Here is a 12459-nt window from a genome sequence, read left to right on the forward strand (position 1 = left end):
ACAGGATGCGTTCTCTTTCTATGGTTTCTATAATTACCCTATTACTAGAGCCAGGCATTCTTGGCTATGCCCACTTGACTTAAAACAACCAAGATACCAGCAGAAAGCAGGGGAAGTTGGCCTGGGTTCCCAAGGGCCCTCTAGGCAATATGCACCTGAGTTTGGGGTAACTCTAAGTGGTGAATTCTCTTGACACCAGATCTAGAGGATTGCAGTTGCAGAGAACACTAGCCGCATACCCTCTCCCCACGCCACAAAGAACCTCTGAGAAGCTTAGGAATTCCTTAGGCACGCCTCTTGCTTAGATTGCTCCTGCAAATTACAGCTCATCCATTACATGAGAGACATATAACTATATTGAAAATATAGGTGCCATAGTGTTTTGTGCATGTATGTGTACTGCATGTGCAAGTGCGCACGTGTGAGTACACTCGAGTGTTCTTGCCCATGCTGGTGTGCGGAGCACAGAGGTTGATGTCAGGCCTTCTTCCTCAGTTGGTTCTCTGCTCTGCCTTTTGAGACAGGGTCTATCACTGGACCTGGGGCTCACCACTTCTGCTAGACTCTGGCCAGTGGGCCTCCAGAATCTGCCAGTCTCCATTGCCACCTCGGTGCTAGATTTATAGACACAAGCCACCACACTCAACTTTCTCCAAGAGCGCTGGAGATTGAAACTCCAGTCCTTGGCTCACACAGCAAGCATTTCACCCATCGAGCTATCTTTGCACATTGGGATGTTGCAGTTGTTATCAATAAAGCTCAACTGTCCAGAATTTATGTCTTAAACATAGTTAAGTATATATCATTCTGCTTCTTAGTTCCATGCATTCTTAGCGCACACAACTTTGGAATTCTATAAACATTAAGTCTACATTAACCATTTGATATATTATCAGGATGACAAAAGTGTTTTATTTCCCCTGCAGATTCTCGGTCTGTCTGTCTGTCTGTCTGTCTATGTGGGGGAGGGGTGACAGACTCATTCAGCCCAGGCTAGCTAGCCTCAGGCTTGATCCATAAGCAATCATGGTCTTGAATTCTCTGATCCTCCTGGCTCCAACTCCTGCATGTCAAGTGTGGAGCTTGCAGCTGGGCCCCACCATGCCAGCTTATGTGGTGTTTCATATCAAAACCTGGCCTCCATGCATGCTAGGTAAACACTGTGACAACTGAGCCACAGCTGAAAGCTTGTCAGTTCATACCGATCCCCTTGCCCTCCCTTTACCCTCCCTCTGTAACCATGGCTGACCTGGAACCCACTTTCTAGACCAAGTTAGTTTAGAGCTTGCAGCAGGCGTCATGCTTCTGACTCCCAAGTGCTGGGATGATGGTTCCCTGGGTCATGCCCAGCTCTTGCTCTAATTGTCTCAAGTTGATAAACTGTATCAACTACCTGAAACAGTGTTCCGAGACACTGGTTTGGAGGTGTGTTCTGAAGCTCAGCCCAATCACTATACAGAACAGAGTCTTTAATCATTATTCTAGAAAATAACCAGATCCAGGAAAGAAACCAAGCATGGTAGCTCACACCCCTGTAATTCCAACTCACTGGGAAACTGAGGCAGGATTGAAAGGGTCCAAAGTCAGTCTGGGCTCCATAAGAGACCCTCCCTCAAAAAACCAGAATGCAAGGATACTTTCAACACTGGTGAAAAGAGAACACTGTAAGAACAGATTCTGTTGTGTCTTCAGAAGGATTCTGGTCAGGAGCCTCGGCTGTCTTCAGATCCCAATCCTCCTCTTCCTGCTTCACAAGCTCTGCACAACACTGTGTGGGCTACAAAGTAAAATTGTAAAATGCAGAGGAAAGGCAGTGAAGACAGATTGTTTAGTAGATGGTTCTCATTCTGTTGCCCAGGCTAGCCTTGTGTTCCAGCCTCAAGAAATCCTCCTACTTCTGCCTCCTGATCAGGTGTACTAAAAGTGTACCACCTACCATGGGCAGACTGAATTATTAATAGCAAGAAACTTAAAACAGCCTAAATGTCAATAAATCATGCTACAGCTATTCAAAGTAAGACCAGAATGTCATTACAATAATGTTTCAAACAATGAAACATTCCCCCAGCTGTTAGTTAAACTATTAAATTAAAAGGCACTTAAGATGTGGCTATCCACACAGATGTGACAACATGGCTGTGACCCCAGCACTAGAGACTGAGGCAGGAAGACATCAAGTCCCAGGTCAGTCTGGGCTACATAGAGCATCTCAAGCCAGTACCCCCAACTCAATATGTAAGCAATTAGTGGAAAGACTAGGAAAATATAAAACAAAGTATTAATGAATCAGATGATGGGATATAGCATTTTCTGCTCTTAACTGTATCTTCTAAATATTCTACATATTTATTTTTTAATAAGCGAAATGTAGCTAAGAATGATAACACAATGTCATTTAAAAGGCAGATGCAGGAATCTTGAGTCTCAGGCCACACAGGGCTATAGCAAAACCTTGTCTCAAAAAAACACGAATAAATTGTGTGGTGGCGCTGGGCAGTGGTGGCACACACCTTTAATCCCAGCACTCAGGAGGCAGAAGCTGGCGGATTTCTGAGTTCGAGGCCAGCCTAGTCTACAAAGTGAGCTCCAGGACAGCCAGGGCTATACAGAGAAACCCTGTCTTGAAAAAAAAAAACAAAAACAAACAAACAAAAAAAGGTGTGGTGGTTTGAGTAAGAATGGTGAGGGGGGCTGGAAAGATAGCTGAGTGGTTAAGAACACTGGCTGTTCTTCCAGAGGTCCTAAGTTCAATTCCCAGCAGTCACATGGTGGTTCACAACTGTCTATAATGGTTTCTGATGCCCTCTTCTTGTGTACATGAAAACAACATACTCATATACATGAAATTTAAAAAATAATAAAATGTTAAGGAACCTTTGAATGAGGATGGTAAGGAACAGTGTGACATGAATAGCCTGTGCTGCCACCTGAGGCCATGGTAAGGTCCTGGCCCATGCTGCCACCCAGGGCCATGTCTGGGTCCATGACCCTGCAGCGGCTGAAATCTGTTAATGTCAGTGGCCCATGTTACCACCAGAAGCCATGCAGGCATCCCTGGTCTGGGCTGCTGCCACGGGCCATGTTGATGTCCAGGGGCTGTGCAGAGCTGGCCCCATCTCTCACCTGAGCACAGTGGGAGAGCTGGCCCTGAGGGTGTGACAGTGGGAAAGCTGGCCCTGCCCCTCTCCAGCTGCATCACTCAGGAGAGTGCCTACCCACCCATCCCACCCTCGTCTGAACAACACAGTAGTGCTGGCCCACAGGAGAGCACAGGAGATATGGCCCTGCCCCTCACAACCTGCAGGCAGGAGAGCCAGTCCTGACCCTCACAGATGGCAGCATTGGGGAGAGCAGGCCCCATCCTTTCACCTGGGCAGAGTGGGAGAGCCTTCCCCTGGGGTGTGAGAGCAGAAGAACTGTCCCCACTCACTGGACAGTTTGTGCTGGAGAGCTGACAAACTGACCAACTCAACTACACCTCAGGCTCAGATACAGGGGTGTGAGTTGGCCCACCCCAACATCTAACCCCTTTATGAATTGCTGGAACATGAGAAGGGGCAGGTCCTGCAGAACCAAAGCTGCAGGATCTCCATGACACAGGCCAATAATAGGCTATCTGAAAAGAGTTCCGGAGAGGATCCAGCACTGATAGTATAAGCCAGAGGCACCAAGCCAGATCAACGACATTTGGAAGTAAAGCTGTTTGAGTAAAAGCGAATACTGTGTGATGCACCTCAGATTCGACAGAGAGATCGGGCTTTTGGTTTTCTATTGGAGGGTAGGTTGCAAGGGCAGAAGAGAATATGGAAAGGAGAGATGAGTGGGGATTGCATGCTGTGAAATCCACAAAAAATCAGAAAGTTTTTTAAAAGAAGAAACGTAAAAGAAAAAAACAAACAAACAAAAAAGAGGTTGTTAAATCAGTTTATACAAAAGTCTTCCCCTGCCAAAAGGCTGGTCATGCTCTGTAAAAGTTAAAAAGAAGCCATTAAGACGGCAAGGTCCTTCCCTGGAGCTCTTGTTCCACAGCAAATGCCATTAAGGAGCCCAGAATTGGCACCGCCTGCAACGAGGGGTTGGGGTGTCTGGGTCATGAAATGATTAACTACCCTGTCCAGGGCTACCATCCAAGTCAATACCTTGGAGAGCCTTTAGCCTTTCCAAGCATTGAATATATCCACGGAGTAGGAGAGTGCCCTTTATCGTCCACTAGGGGGCCCCTCGATTCCTCTGAAACACAGTTCTCAGTGTATGTAGTCTGACCAACTTGCAGCCCCGTCTTCCAAACTCCTTTCTAAAGATGATAGATGCTTCAACTGCTGAAAAAAAAAAAATGAATTGGTACAGGCCAGCAAAATACATTGTGTAAACTCATTTAGTGGGTTAGCGAGGTGGCACAGAGATTAAGAGATTAAGAGGACGTGAATTCAGTTCCTAGCACCTGTATCAGGCATCTCCCAACTACCTGTAACTCCAACTCCAGGAGATCCGATGTTCCTCTGAACACACACACACACACACACACACACACACACACACACAATTTTTTTTAAGAAAATGGAGAGCAGGCTCAGCTGTTAAGAACACCAGCTGCTCTTCCAGAGGACTGGGGGGGTCAAGTCGTAACACCCACGTGGCAGCTCACAACTGTGTGTAACTCCTGTTCTAGGGGATCTGACACCTTCACACAGAAATGCATGTAGTTAAATCACCAATGTGCATAAAATAAAAATAAATAAATTTAAAAAAGAAAATCAAGCACACAGATCATTTTCAGCCACAAAAAATATGCACTGAAGTAAATATATACAAAAAAGAAAATGATCTAAAAACAAAAAACTCGAGTTTAGAGTAGTTAAACATTTGGAAATGGATGTTGTAATTCCAGCACTGGCAAAGTTAGACAATGCAGGAGGGTCCAGAGTTTGAAGCCAGATAAGGCTACACAGTGACACACTCATGCATTTTCAGAAGCCATGCATTTGAAAGAGTAAGGAGGGGAATATGGGAGGGTTGAGGGGGAGCGATGTAATGTCATAATCTCAAAATAAGAACTTAGCCAGGTGTGGAGGCAGCACACATCTTTGATCCCAGCACTCAGGAGCCAGAGGCAGGCAGATCTCGGAAGCTGAAACCTTCCTGGTCTGCCAAGGGAGTTATGAGAGCGTTAGGGCTATAGAGAGGAATTCTATATTTAAAAAGAAAAGAAAAGAAAAATAATTAAAATACACACACACATACACTGCTGGGGGTGGGAAGAAGGGGGGAGGAGGGAAGAGAGAAAGAGAAGCAGCCATAGATTTCGAATGGCTCACTTATTAAAAGTAATGTTGGAACTTCAAGGAAAAGGACAATGAGGTTTCTGCACACACAAAAATTATATACTGGAGCCGGGCGTGGTGGCGCACGCCTTTAATCCCGGTACTTGAGAGGCAGAGGCAGGCGCATCTCTGAGTTTGAGGCCAGTCTAATCTGCATAGAGAGCTGGAGACCAACCAGAATTACATAGTCCCTCAAAATGTATCAAAATAACAAAAACGACAACAATAATAATAACAAATCTGGCTGGTAAAATGGTTCAGCAGGTAAAGCTGCCTGCCACCAAACCTAAAGACCTGAATTAGATCCCAGAACACACTTGGTGGGAGAGAACCCACTCCAGCAAGCTGTCCTCTGACCTCCACATGTGCACTGTGACATACATGACATACATGTGCACACACACACACATACACATACACACACATAAACACACACACACACACAAAACAAACATAAATGTAATTTAAAAGAAGTACTTTTTTTTTTTTTTTTGGTTTTTCGAGACAGGGTTTNTCTGTATAGCCCTGGCTGTCCTGGAACTCATTCTGTAGACCAGGCTGGCCTCGAACTCAGAAATCCGCCTGCCTCTGCCTCCCAAGTGCTGGGATTAAAGGCNTGNGCCACCACGCCCAGCTAGAAGTACACATTCTTAACTGTCTTTTTTGTTAACACGTGTCTTTATCTTCATGATTGGGAGGGGGTGGTTAGAGCCTGTTCCCATTTCTTTGATGGGAAGACTGCAGTCGTTATTACACCTCTTCATTCTGTAGAATCAGCCGTGGTTCAATGTCTTGCACTTCACTGACTAAAATCTTTCTCCTTCACTCCAAGTAGTCAGCACTTGGAGTCTTCTCAATCCACCTTATATTGACAGCATACTTCCTACTAGAGTCTCTTAAGAATCCGTTTCTTTCTGTATCTATACACAGCATAAAAGTAGAAGCAAAACTGCCTAGGAAGACCAAGGAAACTAATGAGACTGGGAAAACCAAGAAAAGGGAAGGTAAAACAATATGGGGGAAATATGCCCAGCCTAAAAGATATAAGTGTACAAAACCTTTAGAATAAACAAGTTATTTAAAAGAAAAGAACCAATATCCCTGCATATAATGGCTTACTCCTGCAATCCCAACACTTGAGAAGCTGGGGTAGGAAGGTCATCATGATTTAAAGGCCAGCCAGGGCTACAAAGGAAATTCTAGACCATCCTGGAGTAGACTAAGACCTTGCCTCAAAACAAGCAAGAAAAAAAAAAAATCAAATTGTAGCTAGGCATGGCAGCATACTCTTAATCCTAACACCAGGGAGGCAGATGCAGGAAGACCGGAGTTCAAGGCCAGCCTGGTCTACAGAGGACCAGAACAGCCACAACAAACAAATAGCAAAAATTTAGGAATAGAAATTATAGAGCCTGGAGAGCCCCATAATTAAGGGCACTGGCTACCCATGTTTTGATCCCTGGCACCTATATGTTGGTTCACAAGCATCTGTAACTCCAGTTCGAGGAGATCTGGTGCCCTCTTCTGGCCTCCATGAGCATTGCATGCATGTGGTGCACATAAAGGGGAAATTTATTTAAATAGAAAATATAAGGCTGAAAATGTGCAATTATAAATTATGTGCCAATAACCTACCATTACTTTAAAAAAATCATACATATATGTATACTTATATAAATGTATACTGTATACACTTATATAAATTGAATTCATATTACAAGCGCTATGCATGAATGAATTACAATTTTTATTGTGCCAATTAAGCCTGGCTTTTCAAGGAGGTGTGGTCGGCCACGTCATTTAACACGGAAGCTTCACGCTCTCAAAACCCACGCGCTGCCTCCCCGCCGACTGTGGTCTGGTGACCACGTCTCTTCACAGTCGGCTAGTCAAAGCTTTTCCTGGGGGGAATCCGGGGACCTGCTGGGGTTCCAGCACGGAACCGTACTCGAGGGAACAGCCTCCTACTTCCTCCCCGTGCTGCACGCCCTTCCGCAGTTCCTGGGAGAGATGACTCCGGTCGGGCACGCCTCCTCGCCAGCTTCTCAGTCACGTGGAACTCGCCCCGCCCCGCCCCGCCCCGCCTTCCATCTTCCCGCCCAGACGCCGCTACTTCCGGAAGGGGGCGTGGCCCACAGGAAATCCTCGCGTACTGTAAGAGAAGGCGTTTCCGTCTCCGGTGTCATGGCGGCCTCCTTCCCCGAAGGCGTGCCGGAGACCGAGGACGGGAAGAGACCGCAGTTCGGGCACCGGTTCCTGAGCGACCCGGCGCGCGTCTTCCATCACAATGCCTGGTAACTGCCCTGCACCTCGCCCGGCTCTCGCCAGCCCGGAGCACTTGGAGAAAAGCCCTGCCCGCCGGCCCTCCTCCCGCGGCGGAAGCTGAAGCGTTCGTTCGCCTCCCGAGGACCGACGTTCCCGGATCCGGGACCGGTGGGCCTGAAGCTGCCCGTTTGGTTTTCACAGGGACAACGTGCAGTGGTCCGAGGATCAGGCCGCGGCGGCGGAGAGGAAAGTGCAGGAGAACAGCTCCCTGCTGGTGTGCCCGGAGAAGCAAGGTGCGCTCTGGGTGTGCCCGCAGTGTGGGACGCGCCTCCTCCTCCTGACGGCGAGAGAAATGGGGGCATCGGGGTCGTCGGTTCCTGACCTGATGGAGAACTCCGGCCCAGAACGGGTCGGGGAGGGGACGAGCTGGGAGGCAAAGGGGCTGCCTTCTAACAGAGTCTCGAAGCGATTGGGGTTGGACGAGTGTCGTGTTGATGTGGCTGGCCTGTGGCAACCCTCAAGTCGTTCAGTCATCTTAGGGTACCTTCTCCAGTTTACGTTCTACTGGAGCGTTCCCTTTAGAGCTAGATCGATGTGATCAGATCCTAACGTACCGTGGGAGAAGAGGATAATGGGATCGTAACATCTTTTCTTGAGGTGTTGGGTTTGGAGGTGTGGGACTTCTACCAAGGAAAGATGTGTGCCGCAGAGTGGAGACGAGTCTGCTCAAAGAGAAAAAGGTCATTTCTGAAGACAAGAATAGTTTCTTTTTTTGGTTTTTCGAGACAGAGTTTCTCTGTGTAGCCCTGGCTGTCCTGGAACTCACTCTGTAGACCAGACTGCCTCAAACTCAGAGATCTGCCTGCCTCTGTCTCCCAAGTGCTGGGATCACAGGTGTGCGCCACCACGCCCGGCTGAATGATTTCTTTATAAAATACTTTAAAGACTATTACTAGAACCAGTTGGCCCGGTTTGTAGGAGACGTTTGAAAGTAAGCCTGGAACTTGAAGGTAATAGGCACAGGGGTTGGAGCGATGGCTCACGGGTCACGATAATAAGCGCTGATAGTTTCTCTATAATACCAAGGTCACTGGCCAGGCACGTACCTCCTAAGATGTAGAGGTGTAACCTCTTGGGAGGCAGAGGCAAGAGGTTGAGTTGGGTCAAGATCATCCTTGCTGCATAGAGTTCCAGTCCAGCCTGGGCTGCATGAGATCTTGTCTCAGAAATAAGTATACATATGTATATGTATTCCAGTTGCAAAGTAGGCACCCGGCCTGCATTGTTAGTTAGATAAGTCTAGATAAAGAGTTGAAAGGGATTTTGAAAATCATGTAGCCCAATATCCTCTTTTCACAGTTAAAGGACCAGTTAGCCAAGTGCAGTGGTGTATACCTGTAGGCTCAGCTGCGTGGGAGGCTGAGACAGAAGGATCACTCAATTGGAGGCCATCCTGGGCAGCATAGGGTGATCTAGTCTCCAAAACAGTTAAACTTGGACCGCAGGGCCTTAAGTGCTCTGCCTAGAGGTAAGCAGTCAGTGGTGGATTCCCATTTCTTAGGTTTCTATTCTTTCATCAATTCTAGTCCAGGTCTCTTGGCAGTGAGCAGAAAGAGGCCCTATCAGTCTCCTGATTGATCGGAACTCTTCTTGCTTCTGGAAGGCAGCTTCCCATTGTCTAGCTTTGTTTGTTTCCTGGTTATTCATTTATTTTAGTATTCATTAACAGTCTTGACTTTGTGCCTGGCCCCCCCGCATTCTAAAGCAGGAACATGGCTTCTGAAGAGCTTCATGGATGACAGTCACTGAATTTATACAAACATCCAAAGAACCTGAGACATTTAGCTTGTAAATTTAAAAAAAAAAACCTTACAGGGGAAAATAATTACCATGCACACCAAAGAACCTGTCTGCCCCTGACAAATGGAGCCTTGAAACTAAGAATAATTAAGTCTTTACTTCTGTGCAGTGCTAGGGATTTGCTTAATTTCATAATTTTCCTGTAGTCGAAGGCCATCCAAAGCTGTGTGAGGAAAATGATGGGTAGCTAACTCCCTGTCGGGTGGTTCTAGCAGAAGCTGGGTTCCCTGGGGATGAAAAGTGGGTGACGTTAATGTAAGACAGATAGCAAGGTGATGACCAGTGGAGGTGTCCAGTTCTAAGCCTATGACTGTTCTCAAGCATACTTCTAGATAAAACGACATTTGCTGATGTGGGACAATTGACATTAGATATAAATAAAATATTTGAGACTAACACTTAACATTCTTTCTTAAATGTTTACAGTTGATTATGAAGTCAATGCCCATAAATACTGGGATGACTTCTACAAAATCCATGAAAATGGGTTTTTCAAGGATAGACACTGGCTTTTTACTGAGTTCCCTGAGCTGGCACCTAGCCACAATCACCTGATGAATGTGCCCTTGGAGAAGCAGAGGAGTGGCGTCTGTGAGGACGGACCTGGCTTGACAACAGAACAGCACAAGTGTTCTTGTGCCGGCCCTGGATGTGAGACTCAGGTGCCTCCCGTGGAAGAGCCAGTGACTCAGAAGCTCGGTCACCTAGAGATTAGTGGTGAGGAATTTCCCGGCTCCTCTGCCACCTACCGAATACTTGAGGTAACTTGATTTTCCGAATAATAGTGAAGATGTCACATTTTACATGCAGATAAACTAGAAAGGCTGACCCAGAGTGTCTTGTGTCTGATCCACTTGGCTGGATTTGAGCATCATAGCAGCGTGGAATGGTCACGTTTGTTTGTTTGCTTGTTTGTTTGTTTGTTTAAACTGGAAAAATACCTAGGCACATACTATCAGGGAAATTCACATGTAAGGGCCTACCAACTTCACTAAAAGCTAATTCTAGAGCTAGTAAAACTTGGAATTAAGTCCATTGCCATGAGGGAGAGCAGTGCTCGGAGTTGAGCCCAAGGCCTCAGACAGACTAGCTCTTTACCACTTAGCTAATCCTCGTTACCTGCAGTGAGATGCTGCATACGCTCATGTCACTCCTAGAGTAAGGAAGTACTCGGTCTAATTGTAAGGAACGTTGAAGTAATATATGCAAAATAGCTAAGAAGTATGTCTGCCAAGTAGCCCTCCATAATGTTTACAGTTTTTGTTGCTGCAGAAAGCACTATATTTAACACAGTGCTACACTGTAAATGTTTCAACTGAAGCTGCTGTAGGAGGCAGGAGGTCCTTGTTCTCACAGATAAGCAGATACACAGATGCACATAGGGGAACCTGGAAGCTTAGCACTCAGTTGTTCCTACAAGGGAAAGAATGCAAGACTTATTACTTGCCCAGAAGGCTGGGGGCAGAAGTGGTTAATGGCATGGTGACCAAACCAGACCCCCTCACCCTTATCACAAGCTTCTTTTTCTCAGTAGATTTATAGAAGATGTCAGATGTACTGTACAAAGAGTTTCAATGTATTCATATTTGATGTTTATTCAGTTTCTTTATTACTCAAAGAGATTTATGGATGCTTTATTATACACATGGGAGTAAATTAATCATCACCACTCAGGGTCGAACTCCCAAACTTTGAGCCAACACTGGCTGTGTAGTCAGGTTGAACCTGCCTTCTTGCCTCCCAGATCATCTGTGCTGACCATCGAGGTCGCAGAGACCCTGCAGTCTCTCTTTCTAATAATGGTGTCGTGAAACTCATCAGGAAAATAATGTATCTGCAGGGTTTTTTGCTAGAACTCAGAAAGTAAAAGTAGCTTGTGCTTTTTTTTTAGACTAGCTTTCTTCAGCCAGTGGAAGCTGGTGTTCTTGTCCTTTACCTAGAGTCCATGAGAGATCAGGAAATGCCATGGGTCCTATTTAGGTTCAGGTCATTATACCTTTCCTGAACAATTCTTAAAAGCTGGGCGTGGCGGTGCCTGTTGTCTCAGCACTTGGGAAGCTGAGGCTCGAAAACCGTAAGTTATGACCATCCTGGATGCTGTTAAGAATAAAAGAGAGAGAGAAGAAAGAATGGTGGGGAAAGGGTTACTAACTTCTGGGACTAACGGTTCCTTTCTGTTGCAGGTTGGTTGTGGTGTAGGAAACACAGTCTTTCCAATTTTACAAACTAACAAGTAAGTATGTTGTCAGGTCTACAGCACAGCGAAGGGAAAGGGGTTAAAGTTCGCACCAGCCACAGTGCTAATATGTAATGTCTTCTCTGAAGTGTTGTATTTCTCTTGTAAGTTCTATGAGGATGTCGTTAGGTTGTTAATTCTTGCACGACCACTGTATGGTCAAGATGGGATGGCTGGCCTACCTGGCATTGTCTCCAGTTCCCCAGAAAATCCGCTTCTGTACACGCTACACTGACAGCAGGAGTGTGAGGTTTTCCCCTCTGTGACCAGGTGATCAGCACCTGAAGTCCAGGTGTCCTTCAGTTCGGTTCCAGTACTGGCTGGCTGGGACTAGCATCAAACCCCACAAATTAAAGACTTCTCCCACTTCAGATTCTAGCTGCAAACACAAGCCCCCACACTTGTGGTGTGCTGTAAGCTGGGAGAGTCTTCAGTCCCCTCCTAGTTTTGGCTGTTTTTACTGTTCATTATGAGCGGTACTGTAAGGATACAGAGAGCAAGCATTCAGGTGAGAGAGATATACAAGGTGAGATCTGAAACCCCTGTGCTCAGGTTCATCTCATGGAGGTCAGAGAGGGTCAGGAAACCCACAGGAACAGAAGGTCAAAAGTTAATGCCAGAAGACTTTTAAAGAATCTCACAAGTCTTGGAGTGCTTCACATTCCCCATAAGTCACTTCAGATATGAGTGTGTCTGAGTCTCTCAAGAATTATGTAGGTTCTTGGGCTGGTGAGATGGCTCAGTGGGTAAGAGCACCCGACTGCTCTTCCAAAGGTC

The 12459-nt window shown here is 46.3% G+C and overlaps 1 protein-coding gene across 1 annotated transcript in view; it reads left to right on the forward strand.

Annotated features, from left to right (window-relative positions):
• Positions 1 to 7505: 7505 nt before the first annotated feature.
• Positions 7506 to 12459, forward strand: part of Mettl2a (methyltransferase like 2A) — an 11511-nt gene continuing 6557 nt past the window's right edge. The window contains exons 1-5 of the mRNA XM_021213087.2: positions 7506 to 7615; positions 7788 to 7879; positions 9873 to 10207; positions 11630 to 11679; positions 11881 to 11904. Of these exons, the coding sequence (XP_021068746.1) occupies positions 7506 to 7615; positions 7788 to 7879; positions 9873 to 10207; positions 11630 to 11679; positions 11881 to 11904 (611 nt within the window). The remainder of the gene's footprint in view (positions 7616 to 7787; positions 7880 to 9872; positions 10208 to 11629; positions 11680 to 11880; positions 11905 to 12459) is intronic.

The sequence above is a fragment of the Mus pahari genome, chromosome 14 (genome assembly GCF_900095145.1).
Source record: "Mus pahari chromosome 14, PAHARI_EIJ_v1.1, whole genome shotgun sequence".
Taxonomy (NCBI): Eukaryota; Metazoa; Chordata; class Mammalia; order Rodentia; family Muridae; genus Mus; species Mus pahari.